We start from the raw sequence: 13,043 nt of genomic DNA on the forward strand, positions 1-13,043 counted from the left end.
AAGAGAGATGATTGTAAGGTGGAGATTTAATCTCCAAAATAAAACCTAGCAAAGCACTTGGATTGTGCTTCCTTTTGGATGGCTAAGATCTTGTCTTATAAAGTGAGAAAAAAATCTAATGGTGGATATTAAGTAAGTCCTAATACCATGGATTGTGTTAGTTTGGAGGGTGAGGATTTATTCTCACCAAATAAATCCAATGGTTATGATTTATTCTTAAAAAGTTAGAAAGAAGTATAAAAAGAGAAAGAAAGTTTTATGCTCAATTTTTTCCCATTTGAAGAGCTTGGAAGGAAAAGCCTTCCAATAGAGAGTAAAGAATGAAAGATGGAAGGAAGAAAAGAAAAGAGAAGAAGAAAAAAATCTCTTAAAGAGAAGAGTGAGAAATGAAACTGGGAGGTTCTTGAAGTTTCAAAGAATGCTAAGATAAGGGATAGCCCCATGGAATGGTGGCTTTGCAAGGTTGTAACTATGGTTCATGAACAAATATGTGTGCATTGGCATGTTGTTTGTGTTCAATGACCTATAACCATAAGGTTGTGTGGGGTAGGATATGTTTAAGTCTCAAACCAAGGTGGTTTTGAGGATGTAAAAGCCCTAATTTTATTGCATTGCATGTATTGGCATCACATTTTATATTCATGTTCATACTTATTGTCATTGCACTTTTATTGAGCTTAATAGCTCATGAGGTTTTTACCCTCACATATAGGTTGTAAAGGCATGAAAAAAAATCAAGGCAAAAATGGAATGACATGTGAAGTCATGGGAATGAAGATCCAAGACCATTGTATGGCTTATGGAAGCCCATTTTTGGTTGTATTGTTTATATTGTAATAAGCATCATGAATGGGTGTAAGAAATAATATTTTTCCTTTGTTGTGTAAGCTTTGTGGAAGAATAAAATGAGTATTTTTTTGTAAATTTTGTGAAAAAAGTGGGTATTTGTGATGTTTGGATGATGTGGGAAAAATTTGAAAAATTTGGGCTAAAAAGGTCAAGAAAATTTTTTGAGTCAAGTAAACGAGTCGCAGGCGGTACGCGTGCAGCAGGCAGGGGGCGCTGGGGTGGCTGCGCGCGGCAGGCACACGGGTGCAGAGGAGCGGGCGAGCGCACTAGATGGCCCCGCCGACTAAATTTTTTTAAAAATTTTGGAAAATTTGAGGGATTTTGGAGCAATTCTTGGTTGATTTTGGGTCCCGATGAATTTTCAAACAAAAAAAAAAAGAAATTTGAGTATTTTGGGAAAAAATGCCAAAATTTTTAAAAATTTAAATTATATGAATTTTTCCTCCAAAATTGGTAAAAGTCAATGGGTTGATTGAAATTGTGAATTTTATGGAGTCCGGTGGAATTCTTTAAATGAAGAAAAATTAAATAGATAAAAAATGGTGATCTAACAAATTTAATGGAAATTAATTAGCCAAGTATAGCATGGTTAAAGCTCAAATTTATTAGTGGATCCTGGGGTTAAGGCAAGGGAATGACGAAGTCTAGTTCCACCTAGAACATTTCGTGTTGAAATATAGTCCGCCCTTCACGAATGATCGAACATGTAAATAGTTCGGTTGATTGTTCACAAGTGGCACTCATAAATAGGAACAGGGCGTCACAGATAGTCCTTTAAATTTTATCATCACATTAATTTATTAAATAAAAAAATAAATATAATTATTTTTATATTTTAAGTATAATATCTTTGGTGATGGACGACTGTAGCCCTTTGCTTAGGCGTGTCTGAAACTTTGCACAAGCAAAGAAATCTATCATATATTTGTAATTAAAAAAATATATTTAATACATGAGACATTTTTTTTTATAAAAATTGAGAGAAGATCATATTTATAAGTAAATAAATTATTTTTTACTGTTGCTAGTAAATAGTTATAAAATATTTTATTTAAATATCATTATAAAGTATATAAAAAATGGTGCCAATTTCTAAACCGTGAACGAGTCCAATTGCAGCTTACGCGGTGTCGTTTTAGTCTTCTTGTTCTTGGATGACTCCTCTTTCCCACATCGTGGAATTAGCGGATTTTTGCTCGTTATATATGTTGTCGCCGGCGACAAGAGGTTGTCCCTTCGGGGACATCCGATAAAATTGGAACGATACAGAGAAGATTAGCATGGCCCCTGCGCAAGGATGACACGCACAAATCGAGAAATGGTCCAAATTTTTTTCCTCTTTGTTCCCATCGATCCACGAATTAGGTTCCTTTTTGCTTTTCGTTTGCGAGTTGATCGCTGTGTCGATTCGATTGGAGTTCACCTGCTGTGCTATTTGATCGTTAAGGAGGCGTCGGAAAAGCTTTTCAGGTAATTTTTATATCCGAAGTAGTTTCGATATTTGAAGGTTTCTTTGATAGAAGCGCTTAATAATTCACTCAAGCTCCAGAAATCGACCATAGGTTATAGCTTTATGGAATTGTTGTATTTATTTTCTTCGAAGAAATATGTTATTATTTGAAACGAGAGTCAATTTCTTCCGATTATGTTGTTGTTGGCGTTGAATAGCTTCTTTCTTAACAAAGAATCAGTAATGGAGAATTTCCCCGTGAGTTTTAGTTGTGTTTCTTCGTTTTGGTATCACGTTACTGTAAACAATAATCAGTCTAACTGTTTATAATCTATTAGTAGATTTAATCTTAATTTTTTTATTTTTGTTTGATTATGAGTTCGATAACACAATTATCAAAGCATCATAATTCTACCTTGACTCTCTCTCTATGTCTCGCAGAAACATTGTAGTATTCATATAGATGATTCATGTTTTTCTATAGATGGAAAAATTTGTGTGGTTGTTATTTTGATTTGGCAGATATTGTGAACCAAAACAGATGTTAATGCACATTCCTCTCTACATTGGGTTGCATGTATACTGTTAACGATAATGGGGACTAGATCAGTCAAGTTGCTTTACAGGCTAGTGGTGAAGTTTACAAGTAGCATCACTTGCAATTTGTGCCTAGTTTTTCATGTGGCTTTGCATATAAAGCATTGTATTGTCTTTGAAAGTAAGGGATGTTGTCAACTGTTTATCCTGGCATGAGCAGAACATATGCCTATAGTGCTTATTCCTACTCATTCGGTGATGATCTCACCACAACCGCAAGTTTATCTATTGGTGCTTAACTAATATAATATAATTTAAGAACTTAACAATAACTATGAGAAGTTTTTATCCCATTAGGTGGGGGTCGACTACATGAATTCTAAACCCTCAATCATATGCTTAAGAACTTAATAAAGTCAAAAAATAATGACATGAGAAAGTAAGACATATTTTCCTAGAATGTAATTGTAGGATAGCATGCATTATGAAGCTTAAATCCAAACTCCAGATGGTTTATCCTTTCCTTGCATTTGCTTTCTTGGATTTTCTTGTAGCCAGCAGGAGTTTGACAGATAAAGTTATTAATGCTTTGAATGGCATTGATTTGAATAGAGATGTACAGTTTAAATCAACATTCTAGCAAATTTATTCTAGTATTTGGTTTCTTGGATCTTTTTGTAGCCAGTACGAGTTTTACATTGAAAGTTTTGAATACTAAAAAGAGTATCATGTTTTGAATTGTAAGACATATATATGACCTAAGATAGGTAGTTTATTATGATCTTTGATGCCTTCACTATCATTGCATCCATCAGTTAATAAATATGTCTACAGTTCTGCTTTATGCAATGAGAGTTTAGAAATGTCAAAGTACTTCTACATCATGAAGCGAGTATAAGACTATTTCCCTCAATATCCCACATCTTTGTATCCCCTTGGTATGTAAGGTGCCTCCTTGATAGAAGATGGAGATTTGCTTGGATTGGATGAATCCCAATAAAAGTTTTTCAAATTGCATTATGACCCTCAAATGTGTCATGTGCTCATCCAATTTTTGGACACAGCATTAACTGAGTTAAATAAAAAAATACTACCTAGGCACTCGAGATAGGAAGTCCAACATGTGTCATGCATATTTGTGTTTGTGTCCATGAAGTGTGCGGTACTTCATATCCTTTACTTTCTAGGTAGAATGTTTAGCGTGCACAGTTAATTCTATCATAGACCATATGGTTTGTTTTATAGTTTTGATAGGCTTGAGTTTTATGGGTAGTGTGACCTTTATGTAGGTTTCGTTACCAAGAATTTTATGTGACTATGTCTCTGAAGGAAAGAAGGGCAAGCCTTGGTAGATTGCTCCTTTGTGACTGCAAGGTTAAAGGCTCGAGATCTGAAAACTGGCTCTTTGCAAATGATCCTCCCTCGACTCTCCCAAAGCAAGGAGTCTTGTACGCTATGGATGCTCCTTTCGTGTCACTGCAGAAATTGTTGTAGAGAAATTCAAGATATAGGGATTTCAGTTCTTATTACCAAATCAGGTTATGTGAAGTGTGAAGGAACTTGATGAGGCAGATGGGTATCTTTCCCAATAAGGTTAAATTTCTTCTGTGCTATAATTTCTTTGATTGTGAGAGTTCCCATTGTAAATTTACAACTGGGTATTCTTTGTTTACATGGTGCCGGCTTTCTGTATCCAATCAAAGCAGCTATCCGTTTGTGTAAAGGCTAGTGGAGGAATTTTGTAAGTCCACACAAGTTGTTATCGAAGGTTAAAGTGGCCATAGCTGTCGAAGTAAATAAAATTGCTTACTTCATGTTTGAGTTGAGGTACTCTTTCTTTCTTTCATTTCATACAATCTACTGTTATACAACAGCAACAACAACTATCACACGTCTTAATCCCACGAATTGGGGTATATGATCTATTTTTATGTAGATTTTTTTTTCACTGGTATGTCGTTTATTATCTTGTTGGTTAAATCATCATAGTTAATTGACATTCATTTGGTGTTCTAAATCTTCCCAATAACTCAAAAATTTTACTTCTGTAGATTCTGGATATCTTTGCTGAAACTACTCTGTTTATGCACTAGGTGCAAAAAATTTCTACTGCAAAATTATTCCATGCATTTTCTTTTTCAGCCTTTACCAGTTTTTTTTTCCTTGGTAGAAATCATGCCCTTTGACTCAATATATGCCCACACAGATTGATTAGAAACAATTATTTTACCATGTAAGACATTAGCTTTTGTAATAGTTTCACTGCTCAAAGTGACCAGACAATGTCAGCTGCATTCATCCCTGCACAGGATGGTCGCAACAAATAGACTTTAAATTGGCCTCTCACTGTTTTATTCAGAGAATGAAAGGATGTTGGAAGAGAACAAGGACTCATCAAATCCATAAGAAATGGATAGAATCTTGGCGACAACATTTCTCTCTGCCTCTCAATATTTTTTTCCTGAACAACCTTATAGACCTTCCAAATACATCATGCCAATGATACCGGAAACAGGGAGCAAGGAAAGATGATACAACACTTTCAACATCAACGCACCAACTCTACCAGGAATTAAGTGCTGGAAAAACACCATTGTGGTAGTGTAAACTATTAGTCTTTTTTACAACGCTATCAGAAAGTGAGACTAGTGAAATTTGCCAATTGTGTAGTATGCAAACTGCCACACACAGCTTTCAACCCCAATACCAAGATAGGGATTAAGACTGTAAAAGCAATGTCTCCCTTCTATAAAGCCTTAAGGGTGATTATTTCTTGGGGACTCATTGCAATCACCAATAGAAGATATCTTGAACGGTGAGTAGAGGAGGTTAAGGGACTTTAAAGTTCAAACAATAGCCTCTTTTAGATTCTTCAAATCACTCTATTCATCATATAATTAGCTATTATGCTATCGTATTCAATTTCCTAGTAAATATATGTTTTACACATTCAACAAATTGGGATCACGTATGTGAATATTTTACCTTTTCTATTCACTTAGGTTAGAAGGTGTAGTTCATAATTTATATTGATTAGTTGATTAGTTCAGCAGTCTTGACAATTGTTCTTCAAAAATTTATCATGCAAGTAGCGAGCTTTGGGGGTTTTTGTTGGGGAAAATTATGGAAATTCTGTAACGTGACTTTGACTGTGATAAATCATTGTATTTAAAGTGTTATTTGCTGCCACTAGAATTGTTGCAGGGTTAACAGCAGATCACCCTCAAGAATTATCAAAGTCATGGAAATCTGTAGCCAGCAATTTCTGAAGATTTCCCTTTAAAACAACTAGGTATATTTTGAGAGAAGGAGATTTATAATAGATGAATAGACATCCGTTTGTCTAAAAGTTATATCTCTTCCATTTAAACCAAAGGGGTGCACTACTTTGTAACAGTCGTGTTCTTTTGTAAATAGTCTTGTCCCTTGAAAATCAAAAGACATGTCTCTTGATTTAACCACTATGCATGGCATCATAATTCTATCTTGGTTGTCTCTCTTGTGCACAGAAACAATCTAGTATCATATATAGATTTGTGTGTTTCTATTAGTGGGAAAATTTTCCGTGGCTGTTAGTTTGATTTGCCAAATACTATTAACCAAACCAGATGTTAATGCATACCTCTCTGTATTGAGTTGCCTGTATTTAAGGTTTGGATGCTGTGGATGGATAATGGGGACTAATAACATCAATCCACTAGCTTCACCGGCTAATGATGGCGAAGTTTTGCACACCACTTGCAATTTGTGCTTAATATTACATGTGGCTTTGCATATAAAGCATTGTAATTGTCTTTAAAAGCAAGAGCTATTTGCGACCATGTATCTATCCTTCCATGAGGAGAACATGTGCCAATGGTGCTTATTCCTACTCAGTCAGTGATGATCTCCCCACAGCCGCAGGTTTATCTGTTGGTGCTTATCTAATATGATTTAAGAACGTAACAACAACAATGACTACAACTATCACAAGCTTTTATCCCATTGGATTGGGTAGGCTACATGAATCCTTGACCACTCGTCATTTTCTTAAGAACTTAATAAAATCAAAATAATAATGAAATGAAAAGGTTAAGACAGATTTCCTGAGAATGTAATTGTAGGATAGTAGCATTATGAAGCATAATTATAAGACCAGAGTCCAGATGGTTTTTCCTTGTATTTGGTTTGTTTATTGTTTATTTTTATTTTTATTTTTTTTGTAGCCAGCTTGAGTTTGACAGATAAAATTGTTAATGCTTTTGAGTGATATTGATTTGAATAGTAAGAGATGCACAGTTTAAAACAGAGTTGTAGCAAATTCATCCTATTATTTGGTTTCTTGGATCTTTTGTAGCCAGTCTGAGTTTGACATACAAAGTTATTAATACGTCCGAGTTATAATGATTTGAATAGTAAGACAGATGACCTACCTAAGACAAAAGTATAGCTAGTTTATAATAGTGTTTTGTCTTCATTACCGTTATATTATTCAATATATCCATCGCTTAGTAAATATGTCTCCAGTTCTGCGTTATCAAATGAGAGTTCAGAAACCTCAGAGTTCCTTGACATCTTGAAGTGAATCAAAACTATGTCCCACTATATCTATCCTGCATCTTTAGTATCCCCTTGGTATGAAGGGGTCCTCCTTGATAGAAGACGGAGATGGGATTGGATTGGATGAATCTGAATAGAAGTTTAAAATTGCATTACCAAATGCTTAGTATACAAACTGCAACACAGAACATCCAACCCCAATAGGATGCAGGGATTATGACGACAACACTTGATAACTTGGTACAAACTTGTAAAAGCAATGTCTCCTTTCTAGAGAGTCTCAGGGGTGATTACCTCTTGGAGATGCATTGCAAGCAGACAGTGGTAGATATGTTGAAAGATACGTAAAGGAGCTTAAGGGACTTAAAAAGTTCCAACAGCAGCCTCTTATAGAAACTCAAAATCACTCTATTCATCATGTAATTAGTCATTTATGCTTTTGCATTCATCTTCCCAGTGAGTATATGGTCTACCCTTTCCTTTCACTTAAGTTAGAGGGTGTAGTTGGTAATTTAAATTGATCGGTTCAGTAGTGAGTTTTGGGGGGTTCTAACATTGACTCTATTGCAAGGCTGTTTGGGAAACACTTTTAATTGTTGATTCTCAAAGTGATCCTGTACCGTACACTTGTAATTGTACTACGGTGTTGTGTCATACAATTCCTGAAATAATGGATTCCTTACAAGTGAAAATGAGCTTCTAACTGACCTTCTTATTATTATTCTATTGAATTAGGTGAGAATCCTTGCTAGAAGAGTCTGCAAAAGCCTTGGAGTTGGAGGAAGAAGCTTTTAGGCCAGCCAGTCTTGCATCATTATGATGGCCCCAAGTTTCCACACAAACAAATTGTTTGGTTTCTCACTGCATAAATGCTTCACAAATACATTATGATGGGTATTGACCGTATTGTATGTTCAAGTTTCTGTTTTCTGTTATATATATATATATATATATATTAAGGTTCCTGTTTTCAAAGGGTATGGACTGTGGAGATAATCATGTTTTCCAAATCTCTAAATTATTTAGAAAATATAAAAGTTTTCAAATTTTCTTCAATTTAAAAATTATATTTTTCTAAAAAACAACAACTATCTTTCAATTGCAGAACCCAATTTCGTTCTGCGTAGGGGAAAGAATGGAGCAACAAAGAAAGATTCTTGTGTCATCCGTTTTGCAGGAAGAGCAATGGCATGCAAATCAAAGCAAGGACCAGCGATTGACTTGTTGTATCCATGGCTAAATCAACCGCCAAATGTTCCTGCCAAGAATACTCCTCTTCACAAACCAATGTCTCCTCCACCGCACCTTCGCTTCTTGTGCTCCGCCGCCGCTGAAGCCTACAAACCTCTCGCTCCTCGCCAACCAGTGCGCGTCGATGCACCAACTCAAACAAATCCACGCCCAAATGATCGTCTCAGCCAGGATTCACGACAACTACGCTGCCAGCCGATTATTATCCTTCTGCGCTCTTTCGGAGTCGGGTGATCTCGCTTACGCTCTAAAGCTCTTTCAGTTTACTCAGGAACCCAATTCTTTCATGTGGAACACTCTCATTAGAGCTCTTGCTAGTAGCCCAGAACCCTATGAAGCTGTGTTTCTGTATGTAAAGATGCGGAGGCTTGGTGTTGTACCAGGTAAGCACACTTTCCCGTTTCTTCTCAAGGCGTGTTCTAATATGCGATCGCTTGAATCTTGTAAACAAGTGCATAACCATGTTTTGAAGTTCGGATTGGAGCTGGACTTGCATGTTGTCAATGGGTTGGTCAGGAGTTATTCCATTTCGAGCGATTTGAGTGGTGCCCGCAAAGTGTTCGAGGAAATGCCGGACAGAAATTTGAGTATTTGGACGACCATGATATGTGGGTATGCTCAAAACTTTTGTGCTGATGAAGCGTTGGAGTTGTTTGATCAGATGACCGCTGATGGGTTTGAACCAAATGGGGCAACTTTAGCTTCTGTGCTGTCAGCTTGTGCTCAATCAGGATGTTTGGATTTGGGAAGAAGGATTCATGTTTTTATGGAAGAGAGAGGGGTTGAGCTGGGAGTCATTCTTGGCACGGCATTGGTTCACATGTACGCCAAGAATGGAGCAATTTGCATGGCTCGAAAGTGTTTCATGAGAATGGCTGAAAGGAACATTGCAACGTGGAATGCAATGATTTGCGGGTTGGCTGTTCATGGTCATGCTGAAGAAGCAATTGATCTGTTCCAGAAGCTAGAGAGCGAGCAGATTAAGCCGAATGACATCACATTTGTTGGGGTTTTGTCTGCCTGCTGCCATGCTGGCTTGATTGATTTTGGTCGAGAAATTTTTCATTCCATGAAAAGGGTGTACTCCCTTGAACCTAAGATACAGCACTATAGCTGCATGGTTGATCTTCTAGGGCGAGGTGGGAGGCTACAAGAGGCTGAGGATCTAATAAAAGGAATGGTGTGGAAAGCTGACGTAGTGATTTGGGGAGCTCTGTTGGCAGCTTGTAAGAACCATGGTGATTTTGATGTTGCAGAAAAGGTGGTGAAAGAAATTCTTGATTTAGAACCTCATAATCACGGGGTTTATGTTGTTTTGTCCAACATGTATGCAGAGGCTGGACTATGGGAGGACGTTTTGAGGCTGAGGAAGGTGATGAAAGAAGGTAATTTGGTGAAAACACCTGGGCGGAGCCTTGTGGATGGTGATAATTAAGAATGTTTCTATGTAGCTGGATCCCAACAACAACAATAATCCCAAGCTTAATCCCAATATGTGGGGTTGGCTAGGCCCATTTGATCAAATTATTGATGAAGAGATGGTGGCTTTGTATTAACTGAAGGTGAAACCATGATATGCTGTCCTTTCCAACAGTGTTAGGGATTCCATTTTAATCTAGCTATCTGACTGCTGATTATTGTTTCATTGCAACATTTCTAGTGAGGACGAACATCAAGCATGCTCCCTAATGGAAGAATTTTGGCTGAGAATACATATTTGCAGTTTTGCATGGACTCCTTGTTTGGATCACCAATTATAGCAAAGTTCCTGGATTCTGAACTTTGTTTGCAAACTCTTATCATCAGCTGCCTGTTCAAAGACGGGCACAGATGCTAATAATATATTTGGGGATGGTTGGAGATGATGGTTTTGGTGACATCGTGCACTGCGAATTTCATTGACGACATTGTTCTGCGCTGCCGGAGAAGTCAAATGTTGGGGACCCAGATGCCAATTTTGATTTGTGAATTTAAATTCTAGAAGAAGATGTGATCTCTTTCTTTCAGGCTATTCACTTACGTTCAATGTTCACGCAAGTGATCCCAATTTTAAGATTCTAAAAGAGCCATTGCTGGTTGCAATGAATCTCCTAGAGGCAATCACCCTGAAGGCTCTCTAGAAGAGAGGCATTATTTTTACCATGTTTGTAGTTATGAAGTATTGTAGTCTTTCATGCCTGGCTTGGTACTGGGGTTGAAAGGGTCCTGTGGCGCAGTTTGACAAGTTTCACTTGTCTCACTTTCTGATAGTGTTGTATAGAAGACTCTAATGGTTCACCCTTCTTCAATGGAGTTTTCTCAGCACTTAAATGCTCGTCGAGTTGGTGGATTGTTGGCATGTGGGGCGGTATTTGGTGCTCAAAGTGTTGTATCCTCTTTCTTCCCTAAAAAATGGCGGGATTTCCAGCGATGAAACTATTACAGAAGAAGCGCCTTTCTTCTTCAGTTTCAGAAAATATTTTTTAATTTTTAACTTTAATTTTATAATTAAAGACGTCTTAATATTCTTTTTTTTTTAAAAAATTAAAAAACATAAAAAAAATGATGTTTTCTAATTCATAGTATAAACTTGAAAAATTAAACGTTTGAGTTTTTTTATTTTTTTATAAAAAAAATTGAAATATTCAGCTGCCAGCTGGTGAATATGAGAGCAGTTTCGGCAATGATACCCTGAAATTACAGAATCAAGAAAATGTTGTTTTAGTTGTTGGGAAGATTTGGAACACCATCTGAATGTTCCAAGTTAACTATGATGATTGTGAAAGAAAATCTACAGAAAAAAAGAGTATGTTATGCACCTCACTTACTCATATTAATGTTTTGTTTGTTAATGGTTTGACCGCTTATAAATTGTATCAATAGCTAATAAGGTGTTGAGAAAAGCTGGTGAGGTGTTTAGGTGCACTTCACTAACGTTTAAGTTAGATAACTTAAACGTTGTTACTACAGTGTTTTGCAAAAGTTATTGGGAGAATTTTTGCAAAACGTTGGTTATTTATAAGTTGGGTTGACCAAGTATTTTGTCATTTTACCCTCATCTTTTTGCTAATTTCCAACCATGTCTTTCTTCTTCAACTTCTGTCTCCTACCGCCTTCTTCTTCGGCTATTTTGGTCGCCATCATCGACCATCGCCCGCATCAGTCGTATTGACAACATCAGTCACTGCTCCCATTGCATCGCTGGCCATCCATTGCCCCCATCGCGTCGTCGGCCGTCCGTTGCCCTCATTTTCTCCGTCCATGCTTCTCCTCCCGACTGTTGTCATGGCCAATCAAACTGTTATATATGTATATATATATATAACTACTATTATATCTATATATAATACATATAATAATATTGTATTAATATATTTTTAATAATTATATATAATTTATTATTCAATAACATATCTATTTTTGTCTTTTTATCAAGTTATAATAGTTTATCAGCTCTTTCAAACCAAACACATAACTATTAACTGATAGTTTAAAAATATATTTATTCACACATTATCAACTTAATCACTATTTAACTTAAACGCTATAAACAACTTAAACACTACCCAACTTAAAAACTCCAAAAATAAAAGTCTAGCCAAATAGACCCTAAGAATCGTAATGGTTGCTACTGTATACCAACAGCTTGTATACAGTAGGATCAAGCTGTGAGGTGATGTGTTTCACATAAAATTCTTCTGGTAATGAAACTTAGAAAAGTCAGATTAATCATAAAACTCGAGCCTATAAAAAAATATAAAACACGAGATATGGTCTATGATGACAGAATTAAAACCCTCCATAATAAATATAATACCTGGAAAGTATGACCACTTGAATACTTCATGAAGGAAGGGATAGTATATGAGTACGAGACACATGAGTGCATGCTACACACATACAATGGATACGTGCTGGACACTCAAGCCTATCTTGAGTGAACATAATTAACATGCTTGCAACAATCCTCCAACATTCTGATCTTAAGGATAATCTCTAGCGAACTGAAAATATTCCTAGATAAAACCCAATTCAAAGCTGTGAAGTTGTTCGATTCCACAATCAAAGGGACATACCTCAACGAGTTCAAAGAAGAAGATAACTTCAGGTAAGCATATAAATTCACCTCCATTACATCCATTTAATTAACAGGACAGGAGAATAAACAGATTAGAAAGCCTACGTCCTCAAAGCACCACCGAAGACATCCCCACTGGAATCTTAAAGATAGACAGGTAACAAATAGGAAGATTACTTGGCACAGATTTGATCGAAACCAATATCCCAGCAATGGGAATAAGCAGCCTTCCAAGAAGCCAACTCACTTCTAATTCTTGAAACAATCATATATCATCTGCCAACAATTGCAAATGAGTGGTAACCCTCAAGCAGCCATTCCCGGCTGATAAACCTTGAATAAACCCAAGCTGCTTCCCGG

The 13,043-nt window shown here is 36.5% G+C and overlaps 1 protein-coding gene and 1 non-coding gene across 12 annotated transcripts in view; both read left to right on the forward strand.

Annotated features, from left to right (window-relative positions):
* LOC127800342 (pentatricopeptide repeat-containing protein At2g36730-like) overlaps positions 1-10,271 on the forward strand; it is a 36,443-nt gene extending 26,172 nt beyond the window's left edge. For 2 of the 11 annotated variants that reach the window (XM_052334903.1, XM_052334901.1), the window contains exons 2-5: positions 2,215-2,319; positions 4,166-4,429; positions 4,543-4,663; positions 8,111-10,271. In XM_052334903.1, coding sequence (XP_052190863.1) covers positions 8,628-10,061 — 1,434 coding nt within the window. In that variant the 5' untranslated portion in view covers positions 2,215-2,319; positions 4,166-4,429; positions 4,543-4,663; positions 8,111-8,627 and the 3' untranslated portion in view covers positions 10,062-10,271. Of the gene's footprint in view, positions 1-2,214; positions 2,320-4,125; positions 4,430-4,542; positions 4,664-8,110 lie in introns of those variants that run through there. The other 9 variants (XM_052334899.1, XM_052334904.1, XM_052334900.1 and 6 more) reach the window with 9 other exon arrangements.
* LOC127800832 (U6 spliceosomal RNA) lies at positions 2,080-2,182 on the forward strand. Its single transcript, XR_008022861.1, has one exon. It is a non-coding gene; the product is annotated as a U6 spliceosomal RNA (small nuclear RNA).
* Positions 10,272-13,043: the final 2,772 nt, after the last annotated feature.

This window comes from Diospyros lotus, chromosome 4 (genome assembly GCF_014633365.1).
Source record: "Diospyros lotus cultivar Yz01 chromosome 4, ASM1463336v1, whole genome shotgun sequence".
NCBI classification, from domain to species: domain Eukaryota; kingdom Viridiplantae; phylum Streptophyta; class Magnoliopsida; order Ericales; family Ebenaceae; genus Diospyros; species Diospyros lotus.